Here is a 19,003-nt window from a genome sequence, read left to right as displayed (position 1 = left end):
AAAATTAGTAACCCATTAACAATTTCGTTGATATTAAAGTAAGCGACACATATCTTACAAAAAAACTCCATACAATGATACGTTTCGCCATTATAACAAATTATAGGCTCGATAACTCTAAAGTTTTATCTCATAGTCAATGCTTTTTGACTGTCTAAACATGATTTTGTTTGGTTTGTTTCAATTTTTTTTGCAAATTTTGTGACAAAGACAGACAATATAAGTTTGCATACGAGCTTAAAATGACAAAACGGTAAATACCGCACACCCCTATTAGCAGTTTGTCAACAAAATCCTCGACCAGCAAACATGCACAGCTTAAAATTAACTTTATTGAAAGCACTTTGGAAATACTGTAAAATGTGTCCCGGTGCATTTATTTCCCTCTTAAGTTGAGGAAATATATTTTAGCTCAAAATCTCGTCCTTCAACAAGTCAGTGTTTCTAAAGCCACACACAGATGACTGGACTGTTATTATATGCAAATGAATGGCAATTATGATAGTTCTGTAGCTATCAAGAAACGTCCCTCATCTTCTAAAATTGCACTTGATTCAGTTCTGTAATGGAAACGTGTGAAATAAGGCTGAAGTGAAAGATTAAGACATGAAGTATTGATGCGAGACATTTCAAAACTCCACCCAGTTACCAAATGGAAACAGATATAAATAAATTACAGCTGCATCACATTCAAAACGGGGGCGAATTAACCCAGGAAAAGCAAATCCTAATGAATCTACGACCCAATGGAGTGAATCTCACCAAATCTGTCAAGAACATGACCAGGGGGTCTCATTTATAAGCGTAGTGTGTGCACAAAACAAGCAGAAATGCGTGTACGCCACTTCCCATGCGAAACAATCGTTATCTATAAAAACAAAAATGATGGGCAATTGTGTGCAGAAGTAAGCCAAATAAACATTTAACTTTCAGGGTGCTTTCACACCTAGACGTCGGTTTCGGAGCGTGGCGCATTTATCCTTTTAGCTCAGATCGTTTGGTCATAAGTAAATCTCGCAATTGCGCTCGGATCTGCACCAAAACAATCAGTCTCGACTCAGTTGAAACAAACTCTAGAGCAGTTTGGCTGTAGTAAAAAAATAATAATAATAATAATAATTCCTTACATATATATAGTGCTTTTCTGGGCACTCAAAGCGCTTTACACAATGGGGGGGGGGGGGGGGGGGGGGGGGGGGTAGGGGGGGTTCGTCTCCTCATCCACCACCACTGTGCAGCATCCACCTGGATGACAGTGATGAAGCCAATTAAATATGGGAATGGTTAGGAGGCCATGATGGACAGAGGCAGATTTGGCTAGGATGCCGGGGTTAAACCTCCTACTCTTTTCGAAGGACATCCTGGGATTTTTAACGACCACAGAGAGTCGGGACCTCGGTTTAACTTCTCATCCGAAAGACGGCGCTCACTGAGCAGTATAGCGTCCCCGTTACTATACTGGGGCATTAGGACCCACACAGACCGCAGGTTGGGCGCCCCCTGCTGGCCTCACTAACACCACTTCCGGCAGCAACCTAGCTTTCCCATGTGGTCTCCCATGCAGGTACTGACCAGGCGCAGCCCTGCTTAGCTTCAGTGGGCGACCATGTGAGAGTTGCAGAGAGCTAGCTGCCGGCATGCAACACGAAAAAGCAATACGATCCAACAAACTAAAAAACCAGGCTAGATCACAGTGTATTATGAATATGTAATAGGCATACATTTCTCTTAAGTCTCATTTCTCATCATAATACATTAATATAACGACATGTGTATGACAGCTGAGGGAAATCCCGTAAAATAAACCAAACTCTGAGCAATGTGAGGAGAGTTTACTTGCACATGACAACTATTTTGGTTCGTTTAGAAACTTTGCCATGTGAAAGCAAACCACTCCAAGAAAAAAAACGCAACATGGCAACATTTTTAATCCCTGTTAGGGAACAAAAATCGATTAATAGGTGTGAAAGCACCCTAAACTGAGACACTAATCATCCTATGAGCCATAATCCTTGATAAATAAATACATTAAATTGATTCTGGTGTACGTTTACTTTTAAAACTGTTTCTACAAAAATTTATAAATCAGACCCCAGGTCATATTTCAGCAAAAAAATATACATTTTGAAAAAAATTAAAAAGCCTTTTTATAGATTAAGTAACCTATTTGTTTGGGTAAGTTGACCACATTACCCACCCAGTTCTCATTACTACATTGCAAACACACACACACACTTTATGTGTGACAGATCACCAAGTGTCCCAGTGTTTCTGATCAATAATAACACTTCAAAACATAACTTTTTTTTTTTGCTTAACGTAAAAGTGTAATTAATATATAAACCAAAATATCCTGATGTATTACAGTAATGAGAAGTGTGGGGATAAAAGGTCAAGCAAAAAAAAAAAAAAAAACGTTCGTGAAATTCATTCATCAACAAATTCTGAGTCATATAAAGCATTTCTTTCCGTTGTATTACCTCTCTCATAGAGATATTTTAATTTAGTTTCATATATTATGTTAAATGGATCATCACACTGTATTTAAATGAGGCGTTTGATACCACAGTCATCTCACTGTCTCTGGCTGTAGACTATCTCTCCTGTTGGTCTGCTGTCTGATTTTCTGCCTCCTCGGTGGGCGTGTCCAGAGCTGGATTAACCAATCCAGCAGAGTCTTCGTGTTCTCCGCTGTCGTCAGGATGAGCACTCACAAAGTCATTTTCCCACTCCAGAGCAGTGGAGTCCTCGGAGGTGGAGGTGGGTCCGCTGTCCTGCTGCCTCCCGCCGGGACGGAGAGCTGCGCGCAAAATATCCTCCTCCGTTTTCGATCGCTCCCATGCAGGACCCATTCGGTTCATTCCTGGAGAATGAGACATGTTAATTAAATAAAATTAAAGACATAATAATTATTGGGTTTAGTAAAAAAAAAAAAAAATTGAATTTAATGGTTATAGTAGTGATAATAAAAAAAAAAAATCTTTTCTTTTTTCTCTTCCTTGGACTAAGCTGATAAATGATCCGTGTGGTTCAATCTAGCAGCACGGTTTTACTCATCTCTTTTGGTGTTCTGGTACTTTTTCATAATGCATACACATTAAATAATAACTCTGGTATTGTTTTGAGAAAGTTTTGCTTAAAACGTTGAGGTAAAGCTCTTCAATAACAGCATTTCCTCAGTGTGTGTCGCTCACCCTCCTCATCCTCCCACTCCAGCTCCAGTGAGGTGGCGTCAGTCTTACTGGTGAAGTCCCAGCTGCTCTCAGTGTTGGGAGTCACCACATTCGTCTCAGAGCTCATTCCTTTAAGTCATCATCAATTCAAAACAGACAAGCATTACTATTTTATGGAAAAGTGTTACATTCAAGCACATCAAACTGTTTGTTTAATAATATAACTGCCTCTTTATTGACATTTATTCACTGATGATGCATTTACTGCACAGTTTGACCAAGTCAAATTTAAAACCTTTTTAAGGCCAGTATGAATGAATTTCAGACCTACACAGGGATTTTTTTTTTACTTGCCCTATTAAAATTAAAATTCAGTTATTCTTAACCACTTGTTTTAAATAATGTGTCGAAACAAAAAAACTGTAGTTATATACATTTTTTGTTAGCATAACTTTTCTTAATTTTTTAAAAACTATAATAAACTAATGCACATGTGTTTATGCATATATCCATGGAAAACTTTTAAACAAACTTTACTGTAATGCTGCGTTCACACCAGACGCGGAAGAAGCATCAAGTGCGAGTGATTTACAAAGGTGCGTATAGACGTCCTGCGGTGCGATATGTGCTAATGAGGTAGCGCGAATGACGCGATTCGCATGAATGAAGCGCCGCCAGTTAAACATTTTGCGCGATTGATGCGCATATCATATGTTTTGTGCAAATCACTCAAATTAAGAAATCTGAACTTGGGCGGACATTCGCACAGCATTAACGAATCAGAAGCTATTTCTTATAGGGGCGTGCTTATGACGTAGCGCCTGTTGTTGATGTCCTCCTGTTGTTGGAAAACCTCACACCGAAAAACGGTTCATCAAACTGGGCTCAGCTCAGTCGGAAGCACCGCTGAAAGCCTCCATCATCCAGGTTAAGTTTCTGGAAGAGTTTATGAACTCACAGAGCTGGTGCACCTCTGAAAGGATCTAGTGGATTCAGACACGGCACCAAATGACTCGACTCTGTTTTTCAGCCTTCATGAAGCACATAAGCACAGCTACTCTCCCAATGAAATCCATGTTAAGGCTGATTTAAACTTCTGCGTCAAACACCGGTGTATGCTACGGCGCTGACGCATAGCCCTTCGCCATGGCCGTCACTGACGTGCACCTCTCAAAAAATATAACTACACGTCGCAACAACGCGTAGCGCAAGCTCTGTGATTGGTCGGCTTGGTAGCACTGACGAGTCAGGGCCGGACTGAGAGCCGCGCGAATAGCGCGAACCCAATGTAGCGATTGTTTACAAGTGTGGAGTCCCATGAAGGAGCTCCGGATGTTTTGTGTTTACCTCATAGTTAAAGTTGTTGCACGCCCACCAGTTCCTGCCTCAAAATGAGCGAGTTTGAGCCCCTTGTACATCCCGGTAGTGTTCAGGAAAAGCAAAAAAGCAGCGAAGAAACTCGACACAGAGGAACATTTACACCTCACTGCCAACTAGCGTTTCGGAAGTGTTAATGCAGACCAACTGAGACAGCGCGCAGAAGTGTAAATGCACAGCCACACGCGTTGCATGCGCTGTGAGTTACGCCGGTCACTTGACGCAGAAGTATAAATCAGGCTTAAGCCATTTAGCAATGAAGCTACAGTCACTGGGCAGACAGAAGCCCCACCTATGACGCGAATGCGAATGAAGCGGATTTGAAGCACACATGAAGCGAGTAAACTCAAAATGTTCACGCGTCTATTTACACGCGAATAGCTCGATGTGTCCACGCGTACCGCGTCTGGTGTAAACACAGCATAAGGATGTAAGCAAGATAATTAAATGATATTGGTAAATAGAGTGAATACATTTTACTTTTGTTAATTGTTGTTTGTACCAATTTGAGCAGCTTTACATGGAAAAAAAACTTATGTAAAAACCTACAACACCATATTTCTGTAAATTCAAGACCTGGAATTTTGTTTTTAGAATTTAAGACATTAAGACTTTAAGACCGGGCGAGGCAGTGGCGCAGTAGGTAGTGATGTTGCCTCACAGCAAGAAGGTCGCTGGTTCGAACCTTGGCTCAGTTGGCGTTTCTGTGTGGAGTTTGCATGTTCTCCCTGCCTTCGCGTGGGTTTCCTCCGGGTGCTCCGGTTTCCCCCACAGTCCAAAGACATGCAGTACAGGTGAATTGGGCAAGTTAAATTGTCTGTAGTGTATGAGTATGTGTGTGAATGTGTGTGTGTGTGGATGTTTCCCAGAGATGGGTTGCGGCTGAAAGGGCATCCGCTGCAAGCAAACTTGCTGAATAAGTTGGGGGTTCATTCTGCTGTGGTGACTCCGGATTAAAAAAGGGACTAAGCTGACAAGAAAATGAATGAATGAATGAATGAAGACTTTAAGACCCCGCGGACACCCCATACTAGAATGAGGGCTTGATCAGCCAGTCCACCAATAACAATGCACAGCTGTAGTCAACTCCCTCAATATGGAAATAGATGGGTGAAGTCAACATATTGGATTACGAATCCTAAACATTTAAAGATTATTATATGGTGTTTATTTGTCATTTTGTCGATAGTTACGTGCCTGTAAATATGGTTAGTGTGAAAACAAACAAAATAAACTGCCCCATAGCATCATTTTGCCTAGAAACTGCAGTCAAATGTATGTTCAAGTATGTTTTTGTTAGCTTCACAAAAATGTAGGCTGAAGCACACATTTCCAGTGAGCCTGTGGTGGTAATTTAGAAAGTTTTCTACAGACTGTGCAATTTGAAAAATCTAATTTGATACAGCAATATAAAATGCCATTTGCATTAGATAAACCATGCTATGGCAATTGTAGTTTGTGTGTGTACTAAAAAAAGCATGGGATAAAAGGCCAAATTGGCATGCTAAAATCGCAAAGGGAGCTTAATAATTCAGTTTTAGCTCTATGTTGGATTGATCAATGTCACATTAAGGAAGAAAAAGCCGTCAAACAAACCTGTACATAGATATTTAACAGATGTTTACACTAAAAATAAGTCAATTTGACAATTTACAAAAATATTTTAATTTAAATAGATGTATTGTAATACCATGTTAGGCAGTATTCTAATTATAATGTGTCAATAGAAACTTACTGTTACTGCGAAACGCTTCAGATTGAGCCTTTACACTCTGCAGGTACACCTCGAAATCTTCATCTGATGCTTTTCTGAAGAAAAACACACAGTTACATCATATATCTGCAAGCCTCTGCTGTTATAACCTCAGATGTGTAGATAAATCATAATAAAAGATTCAGCTATGAATCTTTTATTACATTTAAACTGTAGACACGGCTGCCCATACAGTAGCCACTATGATTTTGTCAGTTTTACTCACAGTTAAATATTATATATAAACATACATGCATATATGAATACACATATGTGTGTGTGCATGTGTGTATATATACAATTACAAGAATGGGAGGCCATTATGAATACACCACTTGGATGTGGCATTTTAAGTCCAATGTAATGGCATTATGCTTTAAGCGTGATTTGTTCACAACTTTTTGGGGGAATATCGTTTGCATTAACCGAACAAACTCACGATTTGTGCCGAGGGTCTTTGCTCTCTGGTTCTGATCTGGGTTTGGTCCTTTGGGGCTTCCCCTGAAAACACAACATTTAAACATGAATAACAATTTAAGTTTAGTGTCCTACTAAACAGACGACAACATCATCAGATGGTAAAACAAACAGCTTATGGTAGAAAGCAGCCAAATAAGAGAAAAAAAGCCAGAACAAAAGACATGAAGGCAAATTAATAAATTAAAAAGAAAAATGCTAATAAAAGGAGGAGGAGATGAGAGAGGTGGTTTAAGATAGCTAGTTTAAGATGGAGAGGGCTTTCTTGGAAGCAGATTGATTTTACTATTAAGAACATTAACTGCTGGGTCATTCGTCAGAGGTTTGTTAATATTTAATGCTATAGCAAAACAATAAGCCTTCAGTTCTGTTTATTAGTCTCTGACATGAACTATTCATTGCCTGCTGACATCTATAAATGGTTTGTGTTAAAGATGAGAAGGCAAAAAAAAATGTACAAATGAGACATTCTGTTTTCAACATTTTGTTCAAAATGTTATGCGAAGCACACCTTATTTAAAAAATAAGTAAAAACTATTTCATTAAAGATAAAGTGAAATACAATTATATGGTGTGAAATTATGACTCATTATTCAGTGTAACAAATTTATGCATAAACAAAACATCATAATTATTCTGACCAAAATCAAAATATAATGTTAAATACTAAATGTTCATTTGATGTAGCAGCTGCATTTTCGATCCACAAATAGTATTGTTAAATATGTCAAATGATCCTTGTTTTGAAAGTGGCAAGAATTTTTTTTAGCATTATTCTTAGTCTTTCTCCTGTGATTTTTAAATTCTTTAATTCTCCTGTTTAATGAAGAAAATATTTTCCTCAACACATTATTAAATATAATAGTTTAATATTTTTTCTTTGCCATGATGACAGTGGGAAATATTTTACTATTTATTTTGCAAGATACTAGCATTCCGTTTGAAGTACAATTGAAAGACTAGGACTGCGTCCAAAACCACATAATTATATACTATATAGTTCGCTAAAATCAGTATGCAAGGCAAGTAGTATGTCAGAATTCATTGAAAATTCGAAAATCAGTATGCAAGAAGTACCCGGATAACTACTTCCGGCGAGATTCTCTAGTGCGCATCCCATGCATGCTGTGCTATCCTATGAAGCCCCGCAAGAGAATTCATGAATGGAAGTAAAGCAACGCAACTGATGCAGGTAGGTCACATGACCATGACAAAATAGCGGATGCAGTACGTCCAAATTCCATTAATAATTTTCACATTCATACTAAATAGAACGTACTTTTCAAACTGCTAGTGTAACATTTAATTTAAATATTTATTTAAATTTATATTTATTATAAATAAAAAAAAGTGTTATTTTTTTTGTTTTATATTTATATAAGAAATACTGCAATTACTTGCTCTGAAAAAAATATTAAATAAATTTTTTTTAAATAAAAAAAATCCACAGGAGGGCGAATATCTTTGACTTCAATTGTATGGATAGATGAGTGTGTGTGTGGCTGTGTATATAAATAAATAAAATATATACGCACGCACACATATATAATATATGTGTGATATATATATATATATATATATATATATATATATATATATATATATATATATATATATATATATATATATATATATATATATATAAAATTGATATCTGTCTATAAACTATTGTTACACTGAATAACAAGTCAGTAGATGTCTGTAATTCATGGTACAAAAAGATGCATGACATAATTGTTTTAATCTAGCTCTGACCAACATACAATACATCACTTTAAAAAACCCAAGCAACTATTCCTGTTAAAATCAGAGTTACAAATTTTACAGAACTAAAGGGGTGTCAAATAGGAAAGGGGTGTGGCTGAAGGCAAGTGGGCAGGGTTTTTGAGAAGGGCTGGGCGTGCTCAGTGCGAACGCCTCACCTCCTTTAGCTTTCGTTCCTTAGCGAGCCGCGCTGCCTCGCGCTGGGCTGCAAAAACAGCCTCCTCTTCTAGCCTTAACTTCTCCTCTTCTGCCACTAACTGGGCAGAAATCACAACAGAAAGGGAAGGTTAACTAAACAAAATAATAGCAGGGGCGAAAAAAAAGAAACAAAGCAATGGAAAACAACAAATGAAAACATAAACTTAAGGATTTTGAATGAAACCCGCTATACCTGTGCTTTCAGCGTTTCATCGATCTGCACCTGTTTGTCTGAGAGCGCAGCATAGCGGTGCTCCTTTAAGTGGCTGATCTCCTCCTCACTGATGGGTCTGGACCAATCACAGGAGAGAGCGCTGAGTTCAAAGTTGCCATCAGCGAACTAAAATCTGTGGTACTTTATATCATGTGATGCACTGATCTAATGTGAATAGTTAGTCTTAAATTGATTATAACATTGATAATGTTGACTATCAGGTCCATTTTAGAGCTCATCCAGGCCAAGAGTCGACCACCAATAGGAAAAGACTAGAATATTAGTCACCATAGCTGGTTTACCAAACAGAAACAACACAATTGGCTTAAAAACCTGCAAATAAATGGCATTAAAGCTGAAATAACTACATAAATTAAAAAAAAATTACAGAATTTAACAATTTATCTATAAATAAAACGAAGGGCTGGACTAGTGCTTGTGAATACTATTAACCATACTAAGCTATTAAGATAAAGTATATGCCTATGTACAATAGTATCTTCCATAATAACAATAATATAAAAAAAAACAATAATATTATGACAGTTATTCAATATGCAACAATGTCATTCATTCACGCAGCTGAGATTTACTGCCTTAAATGTCTGGTGAAGTGCTTTGAAATGTGCATTTATTATTCGGTTTGACATAACCTCAACTGAATCATGACCGGGGCGGGGCATAGTGTAGCCCCTCCCCTTTACAAACAGCCAATAGCATTATGTTTTCACCACAGCTCTGCCAATAAGAGTGGTGGGACATGACACTAGAGAGCATTTGATTGGTCAGAAGATTTGTTGAGAAACTGAAGTAATCGAAAAATAGAAGAAATTGTTGATCCTTTTAGACGGAAATAACAAACTGCAAGCTTTGTATGTTCATATCAGGGGTCCGTTCTTCGTACCTCGCTTAAATGATCTAAGATTATTTGGCAAATCCTGGATCTGTTAATCTTGATAACTGATCTCTCGCTAATTTGGTTCTTCAAACCAGTTCGCGAATCAGATTAGAATGTCTGGATAAACTGATCTGAGATCGCTGCGTGTGTTGTGAAGGACAGATCTATCGATCCTCGAAATCATGATCAGCAATGCAACGATTGGCTGATGGCACAGCAGCGTAATGACATCATCTGATTAATATTCAATTATTCATGTGAGCAAAATTACGTCAAATTAGCAGTATTGCGGTTTGTTAAATATGACACGCAATAACCTTCCACATTTGTTGTGAGCTGCAGGCTTTACACTTTCATGTGTCAAGAGTATTCATCATGTATTTCAATGCAAATCAATGTATTTAGTTCTACATATAGAAAATATTTTCTTTATTATAGTAGCCATTTTTTAATCGGTGTAAAGAATAACTGGTTGTTTACAAAAGCATTTTCATATTGGTAAAGGCGTCTGCAACTTTTGTGAAGCATCAAATCACCGGCATATTAACTATCAAAACATTTATTATATAATATTTAACGTTTATGACTGCTGAAATGTATTATTGCTTTTAAAAAAAGTCACATATTGTGCATTTCTATTATACACAATTTGTATTAAAGCGATCTAAAAAGTTCAAATCAATAAGTTTTCTCTTCGCACCACCATGTGGCAGTCTTTGTACTTTCATTTCGAGGGTGCAGATTGCATAAGTTTTATTAATATGTATAACTTTATTTATTTTATTAATGACTATAACTTTATATATATAGTTAAAAAATATGTACCATTTTCCCAAGTGTATATAACTACTACTGTAAGAAAATATCAGAATTCGTAACATACTTTCTGTATTATCTTTGCTTGAACTGAGCCGATATAATCCTGTTTATATGAATTGAGCCTGCTCCCGATCAGGTTTGACCTAGCAGAACTGTTGCTATGACAGCAACTCTCGGATCAGCTTTGAAGAACGAAACGATCCTGGATCGTGTCAAATCGTCAATATCCAAATCCAGCTAACTGAGTAATCCACGTACGAAGAACGGACCCCAGGTTCAAGCGTGAATTTTTGGTGTATGCTAGCTTACAGATATCCTTAAAATTAACATAATGATACTAACATTTAAAAAACAAAACAAAAAAAAACTTAATTTTAGTTTCCCGGGACGTTTAAATGGATAGAATTTTCAGTTTTAAGTGAGCCATACAGTATCTATGCAAATAAACAATCACATTCATACAATCATACCTCGGGCAGCTTTGTGAGCTCTCACCCTGGAAAACAAGACAAAAGTTGACATCAAAGCAAAAGAGGAATATCGTAAGAGCTTAAATGTGATTTCGTAAGTGCGTCCTCACCTCATCACTCTCCACAAGGTTCTCAAACTGAAACAGAACGAATAATCACTCATACACCAATAAAACTATATTCATATACATTTAAATTCTTATATATAAACTTTATTTCATTATACAGGGCTCGACAATAAGGACTGCCTGATGGGCCGGAGCGCTCGGGACAGTAGACAGCATCATTACTGGCCCGATCAAGTTTATTCAGCTGGGACTGTTTGTCAATTGCGTGCTAATACAGTCATGGGTTGCTTTCACACCAAGACATTTGTTTCAGAACGGTCTCGTTTGCCTAGCGCATGCGTGTATCCCGCAATCGCGCTCGGATCCACACCAAACCAATCAGTCCAAGAACACCTGAATGAAGTGGTCTCGTCTCGATTGAAATGAACTCTGGAGAGGATCGATTGTAGTGAACTAGGCTACATCACAGTGTATTATGGTTGTGTAATAGCCATATATCCGGCTATATGAAGAGAGAAATATGAGTAGGGCAGGATGTCATTCCTACCAGTAAATGTGCATTTCATGTTGAATACGAAAGTGAAAGCATGCTAAAATATTACCGAATGCTGTTTATCCGTTAGGAAAACTAACAGAAATTACCATCTGATAATTTTTTCCATATTTTAACTTATAATATTTTGTATTAGGCCTATTGTTTTGTTCATCTCTGCACTGATATCTTAAAAGAAAGATCAACATTGATCTGCTTCATGATCTGACTGCAGTCTGGCTTCATCTGTTATTTCTCTACAATTTAAGCTTATAATGCAGAATTCTGGCCAACATTTTTTTAATAAATTGATTGATTCAATAGATAGACTTTTATAAAACCTGACAACTGAAATGAGGCTATGTATGAGAAAGTCTGACCTCTCTAATTTATATTTGGTCACAATGTCAGTGGGTGTCAAAATTAAAGTGATGTATCTATTTATTTATGTTTTCAAAGTTAGTTTTATCACAATTATATATTTTTTTTAAATTATCAGTTGTATCTAAAGAAAAGTTATGCTGAATTAAATGTTTATGTACACAATTATGTTTGTCTTTTGACACATTATTTAAAATATTTGTCTAAAAAAATAGATATTAATTTCCTTTTTTTGGTGAGGCCATTGAAAAATTTAGCAGGGCAAGTAAAAATCTGAACCACTGGCCTGATCGGGCCAGTTAAAAATCCTTAGCGTTGAACCCTGTTATATCTTTGCAAATAAACTATGATGGTTGTACCTCAATAGTAAAGTGTTCCCCAGCTGTGTTACTTCTGAAGTACTTTGACCTATTGACAGAAACATATATAAATGAATCATCAAGTCTGACTGATACCATGAGAGATGCATTGTTACGAATAAAACATGATTTAAGCAACAGCAAAATGTAATATCACCATCTCAAAAAAAAAAAAAAAATCTGAGCTTCTATTCTGATAAGCACCAAATATGGACTTTTCTTTTTTAAAAATAGTCATCTTTTCACAGAGAGCACAGATACTAGTGGATATTATTTTATTAATGATTGTGTATTATATATGAATTTAGCAAAGATAGATAAACAAAACATGATTGCCCAAGGATGATGTCCCAGGGCGGATTCACATAATGACTCTGGGCGGGGTCCTGAGATTACACATCAACTAATGCGGAAACAAGAGTAAGCATGAATCGTTCAAGCGAATCGGCTTATTCGAACAATTCTTTCGAATGATTGCTCCAAAGTGCGAAATAAAATTGCAGTGTTTATATTATGTTGTATACATAATCATACATAAATATTTAACAGCACATTTTACCGCAAAACACGAGTCACATTAAAAAAAAAAAAAAAAGTTATCTCTAATAACGAACGTGTTGCGAATCGATTCATTTGAATCATTTATAAAAAAGAACGATTCATTCGCAAAACCTTAGCTACTGGAACATTTATCAGCCACCTAAACTGGTTAATGTAACTTTAGTGTTACATTAACTTACATTTTAAGTAAATTTCAGTGTAGATAATATCCACAGATTGTCCAACTGATGAAATCCACCTGACAGCCGGCGAATCATTGAGGGGACGTACGTTCAAGTTAACTGTGAGAACTCTGTATTTTGATAGTCATTAGCTGCTAATGTGATTTACCAATTTAGAGTTTGCAAAGAGCACTTTTCTGATATCATATTATTAAGGAGAGAGTCCACATGCCCTAATATAAAACCAGTTTTACTCCAACCGGCGAATGATGTTTTCGTCACAGATAACCTTTCAATAAAATCACATCACAAGTCCCATGAATGGCTCACCCTCCTCCTCTCTGTATCCTGTTGGCTTCTCTCCTAAAGAGCCCGAAACAGTGAGCCCAGCAGTTCCCCATGGCACACACGGATCAGGTGTTTGTTTCAGCTACTCCTCCATTGCTGGTCTCCGGCTTCTTCAGGCACTTTAATCACCGGGCACGAGGATTTTACCGCACGTTGCATGACTGCATGAGCGCGGGCACGCCGCCGGTTCGCGCAGGTAAATCACCTGCGGACACTGCACTCATCGCCCGACAGTCGCATTCTCAGCTCCGGCCTAAAAACACCTCTATTGTTTCTTCTTCCTGACAAATCGGACATGTGATTAATGTTTAAACTACGGCGAGTCGCGAGGCTCAAATACTGCAATGACTTTTTAGAGGCACTGAGGGGCGCCAGAGATCATTCGTACTTCAAATCACCATGGTAACCACAGTTTGCCCCAATAAATCATAGTTAGGCTGCTGCAGCAATAATGCAAGACTATAATAGTTATTGCAGGTTTTTTTCTTCCTGAGCAAAAAAAATAATAATGACTATCATACATTTTTATTTTGACACCCACTAAAATGGCATTCAATGTAACAGTTTTATGTGGCAAAAAATATGCCAGGCATATTTAGAGTAGGAATTGTGTGTTGGCATATTATATCACAGCACCAACATACTGAATCATTGAATTTTATATTGAATCGTTGAATATATATACTGGGCTTCCTCAGGGTGCTCCGGTTTCCAAAAGACATGCAAAGACATATAGTAGATTTCTTTAATCTCAACAGCCTTTTTAAAATAACTTTAACCCATTGAAAAGAAAAGGTGTATAATAATGTCATAATAAATAAAATATATAGCACATAATTATTTTGTTGTAGTTTCCAGCATTCGTGTGCTGTGGGTAAAAGGTATGTTTCAATCCGGCTACCCCTGCTGAAAAATCCAGCTTAAACCAGCCTAGGCTGATTGGCTGGTTTTAGCTGGTTGACCAGCCTGGTTTTAGAGAGGTTTTGACCATTTCCAGGCTAAATGACCAGCTAAATCCAGCTAAAAACAGCTTGACCATCCTGGTTTAGGCTGGACATAGCTGGTTTTGGCTGGGCTCCCATCCTGACCAGCTAAGACCAGGCTGGAAATGGCCAAAACCCCTCTAAAACCACCCTGGTCAACCAGCTTAACCCAGACAACCAGCCTAGGCTGGTTTAAGCAGTTTTTTTTCAGTAGGGCACCACAAGTATATTTCAAACCTGTGGGAAGCGCTGACATATATATGAGCAATATCACACGAGTAGCAGTGCGATATGGCTGTATATCAGCATTGGTGGGAGGCGTGCGATGGCACGTGGCCGCAGGCACTGCTATGAGTGTAATATTGCGTTTATAAAACAGTTTGACGGCATAATTGTGTATATAAAAACAAAATCAAACATGGAGAGTTTCAAAAACCCTTTTGTATGAGGAACTACTTTCTTCCACATTGGATTCAAATCATAAGCTGACAGTTAAACAGTTGAGCAAGCATCTTTTAAATTTTAGATCTGTAGTGTCTGCTTTTTGCTGGCTGTATGTGCGCGGAGTAATTCACAAAGGGTAAAGAGGCTGTAGGAGTTCTGATATTGCAGAATATCGCACGTCTATCAGCCAATCAGATTTGAGAACCAGACAACTGTTGTATATATATATATATATATATATATATATATATATATATATATATATATATATATATATTTATATATATATTTTAATGTAGATTAATCTCGGAATTAATCTAGATTAAAATGGCTCATTGGAATTCTGCCGTAGGCATTCAGAATACGTGTGCTGCCCAAATAATAAGTCTTTTGAAAACGGGTTTTTCAAGCCAGGTGGCGCATTAGACCAGGGGCTCATCTCCTGTTTCCAAAATGCATCACAAACTGCTTGAGGAACTGTTCTACTATGATAATTGGTGATGAAAAAAAGATTTACTTGACCTTGTCTACATGCCTAAATGCATTGAGTTGCTGCTGCGTGATTGGCTGATTAGAAACAAAGAGACTTGTTAAAAACAAAGTGACTTTTATTGACATGTTAGTAGTTAAAACAATATAAGGTATAAGAAATAATATATGTAGAAATAAGCCTGTCGAACACGCTCTCTGTCCTCGTGGTCTCCCGAGTTCGTTCTTCCGAGGTGACTTAGCAAGACTGGTCTCCACAAGAACGCAAGTCCGTTCTCTGCGTTCTTGGAATTGAGAAACAGCCAATATGCCACTTTAAACTATTAAAATGTTGATAAAAGTAACTTTTTTTTAAACTTCTCAAGGTTAAAAGTTGTTGGAACAAAGATTAAGATCCCATAGCACAATTCAAAGCATCAATAAAGATGGAAAATCTTTTACAGTGCATAGGTGTCCAACATCTAATGGTTCCTTGGCTACCTGACTCCTACATATGGAGGATCATCTGCGTCTCATCTGACTCAGAAACAATGGGGTCTCAGGTATTACTTCATCAAACCCGAGGCCCCGCTGCGTTTTTAAGGTCAAGGAGGATTAAAATCATATTAGCCAACGTACTTCGACGCTTGGTTTCAGGGAGCGCAAATTGCTCCTAACAGCAGGTAAAGCCGTGAGCCCAGATTGTGCTCCAGGTAAGGCAACCCCACCTTTACGGGCCATCGGTCTGAAACCGTCACGTATGATTTACGCTCCTGCATGTCCAGATAAAGCCACACATACACCTGCTCTATCAGCAGGCCAGAGCGGCTCTTAATGAAAACTAGATTATACCTGGAGACTGAAGACCGCTGTATGCTTGTCACACATGGTGGGATCCGAATGCTTGGCGGAGGTGCTGGAAAAACCGTGTCACTCTCAGGGGTGTCAAATACTCGGGTCATTTTACTTCATTACTACACTACTGAGGGATATTTCACCAAAAAGTGACAATTTCCTCATTCACTTACAGTTAAAGTACACATGAAATCAAAACTAACTACAAGATCTTTAAGTGCAATTTTACAGCTGTACTTGTATAATCAATATCGTTCTGGTCAGATACTTGTATTGACTTATGAGTACTTTAAATAAACCTCAGGTCACAGTTTTATCTACAGATGAAGTCTGAATTTGTAGTCCTCCTGAATTATATTTCCCTTTATATTTTCCTCCAATTTCTATTTAACGAAAATAAGATTTTTTTCAACACATTTTTAAACATAATAGTTTTAATAACCAATTTCTAATAATTGATGTATTTTTCAAGATACTAGTATTCATTTTAAAGTGACATTTAAAGGCTTAACTAGGTTTATTAGGCAACTAGGCAAAATGGTTGGGTGATGTCGACCAATTTGGCATTGAACGATGTGTAATGTGAAACATCACGATGGACGATGGCATCGTCTTCGTAGGCGGTGGTGAAATAATTATTCATAAATAATTAATTAGTTATTTGTAGCTTACCGTTTCAACTGCCTGACCCTCATGGTCTTTGCTTTACCCATAACCAAATCATAAATAAATAAATATAGGTTATACACAAATTACCACCTGTCAATCACATTTCCATGGGATTCTAGCATGAATAGGCGGAGTGATCTGTGTCGTCATAATGGCATCAACAAACTTGGTTGGTAAAAAAGGTGCACAACCAACAGGAATCAATCAACAGTACACTGCAAAACAAAAATCAGTAATTTTAAGGTTTATTTCCTGCAGCTGGGGTGCTTAAAAGTAAAATAACGACCATTAAATTACAAAAATTTATGGTAAAATAACAGAGGTTGATTTACAGAAATTAAAATTTAAGGAAATTTCTGTAACTTATGCTGTTTCTCAATATGTGTTCTTCAGCGGTCTTGCATCCTCGTGTTCTGGTGCAACGTCATCATCAGCTGCCTAAGTTCAGTTCCAATACGTACAACCGCAAGTATGGAGGACGCATGAAACTTCCTAAATGTGATCTTGATATCGAGGACGCACCAATGCAGACTTGAGCACCGAACTCGCTCTGGAAGTCCCAGAAGTCATTGCGACTGGAGGTGGGAAGCGCAGCAGTTTATTTAGATGTATTATTAAAGTTCAGAGATATCACTTATTTACTTCAGGAGTTTCCCTAAATGAAACGGTGAATATAAACATCACCATGGACATTGTAATAAAGGAAAAAACAAATTAAGGGTGTTTGTTTGCTGAAATTCATATTAAAATTAGTTTTATTTATATTGTGCAGAGTATATTTATAATGGTTTTTATGCAAAGTATATATTTTGAAAAGGGGAAATTGTTGTATGAATGCTGCACTGTTTAAATACCTTACCATTGGAAACACGTGAAGGACGTGTGACCATCAGGAAGAACGCAGCATCTCATTTCTCAAAGGACACCTGGTAAGACCGGTCTCCACATAAACGCAAGTCCGTTCTCTGCGTTCTTGGAATTGAGAAAAAGCATTAATGTCTGTTATTTTACTGTAAATTTCTGTAATTTACCGGGCATTATTTAACCTTTTTTTCGGCATCCCCGCTGGGTAAATAAAACATCAAATTTTTTAAGGATGTTTTTACAGTGTATCTGAGGTTTTGACTAAAATGCTAAGTACAAGCTTGAAAGTGAAAGATTGAAGCAGTGTACTGACACTGTGGCACGTTACCTGATAGATTAAAAAAACAGAAGAATCGTTAGATAGTGACAAGATTAATTAAATATCACGTTTAACAACTATAATGAGACGCGATCCATCGGTAAATCCTTGATAAACTGTCCGACGTGCGCTGCTCTCGGAGGTTTTGTGCTCAAAGCACCTACTGAGCTGGAGCTCAGACGTGCGCATACGCTGCAGCGCATGACCGTGTATGTGTGTGTATGGTCATGTGATGCGTGTTTTCATCGGTTCAGTGATGAAGGAGAGTTTTTCAGAAATGCTAGGTGAAACGCCAGTGTGGACGTGGATCGTTTTCGTTCTAAAATGCCATTTTAAAACTAAAATGCATTACTGTAAATGAGGCCTTAAGCCTGGTTTATACTTCTGCGTCAAGTGACCGGCGTAACTCACGGCGCAGGCAACGCGCGCAGCTGTGCATTTATACTTCTGCGCGCTGTCTCTGTTGGTCTCCATTAACACTTCTGAAACGCGAGTTGGCAGTGAGGTGTAAATGTTCCTCTGTGTTGAGTTTTTTCGCTGCTGTTTTGCTTTTCCTGAACACTTCCTGGATGTACAAGTGGCTCAAACTCGCTCATTTTGAGGCAGGAACTGGCGGACGAACAACAACTTTAACTATGAGGTAAACACGAAACAAAACTTTCCACCTGGAGCTCCTTCGCGGGACTCCACACTTGTAAACAATCGCTCGCGCCATTTGCGCGGCTCTCGGTCCCGCCCAGACTCATTGCGACATGTAGCTACAATTTTTGAGAGGTGCACGTCAGTGATGCCGACGGCCACGGCGAAGGGCTATGCGTCAGCGCTGTAGCATACGCCGGCGTTTGACG

General features: G+C 37.9%; 1 protein-coding gene across 2 annotated transcripts; it reads right to left on the bottom strand.

Moving 5' to 3' along the window:
- Positions 1 to 312: 312 nt before the first annotated feature.
- ap1ar (adaptor related protein complex 1 associated regulatory protein) lies at positions 313 to 13,852 on the bottom strand. 2 transcript variants are annotated; one of them, NM_001301369.1, is given in 10 exon segments: positions 2,313 to 2,863; positions 3,195 to 3,302; positions 6,286 to 6,359; positions 6,743 to 6,804; positions 8,703 to 8,801; positions 8,936 to 9,032; positions 11,144 to 11,169; positions 11,254 to 11,280; positions 12,484 to 12,532; positions 13,536 to 13,781. In NM_001301369.1, coding segments are annotated over 10 exon segments (882 nt in total). In that variant the 5' UTR covers positions 13,607 to 13,781; the 3' UTR covers positions 2,313 to 2,594.
- Positions 13,853 to 19,003: the final 5,151 nt, after the last annotated feature.

This window comes from Danio rerio, chromosome 14 (assembly GCF_049306965.1).
Source record: "Danio rerio strain Tuebingen ecotype United States chromosome 14, GRCz12tu, whole genome shotgun sequence".
NCBI lineage: Eukaryota > Metazoa > Chordata > Actinopteri > Cypriniformes > Danionidae > Danio > Danio rerio.
Note: the sequence above shows the minus strand (reverse complement) of the source record. Positions and strands in the feature narration are given on the sequence as shown.

What these genes read in the sequence shown, in the direction of transcription:
- ap1ar (XM_009307692.5), bottom strand. Translation starts at nt 13,606, where the DNA reads ATGGGGAACTGCTGGGCTCACTGTTTCGGGCTCTTTAGGAGAGAAGCC. An exon ending in ACCTTGTGGAGAGTGATGAG is followed by an intron (nt 11,170 to 11,253) that starts GTGAGGACGCAC and finishes CTTGTTTTCCAG; the next exon opens with GGTGAGAGCTCACAAAGCTG. An exon ending in ATGAAACGCTGAAAGCACAG is followed by an intron (nt 6,805 to 8,935) that starts GTATAGCGGGTT and finishes TTGTGTTTTCAG; the next exon opens with GGGAAGCCCCAAAGGACCAA.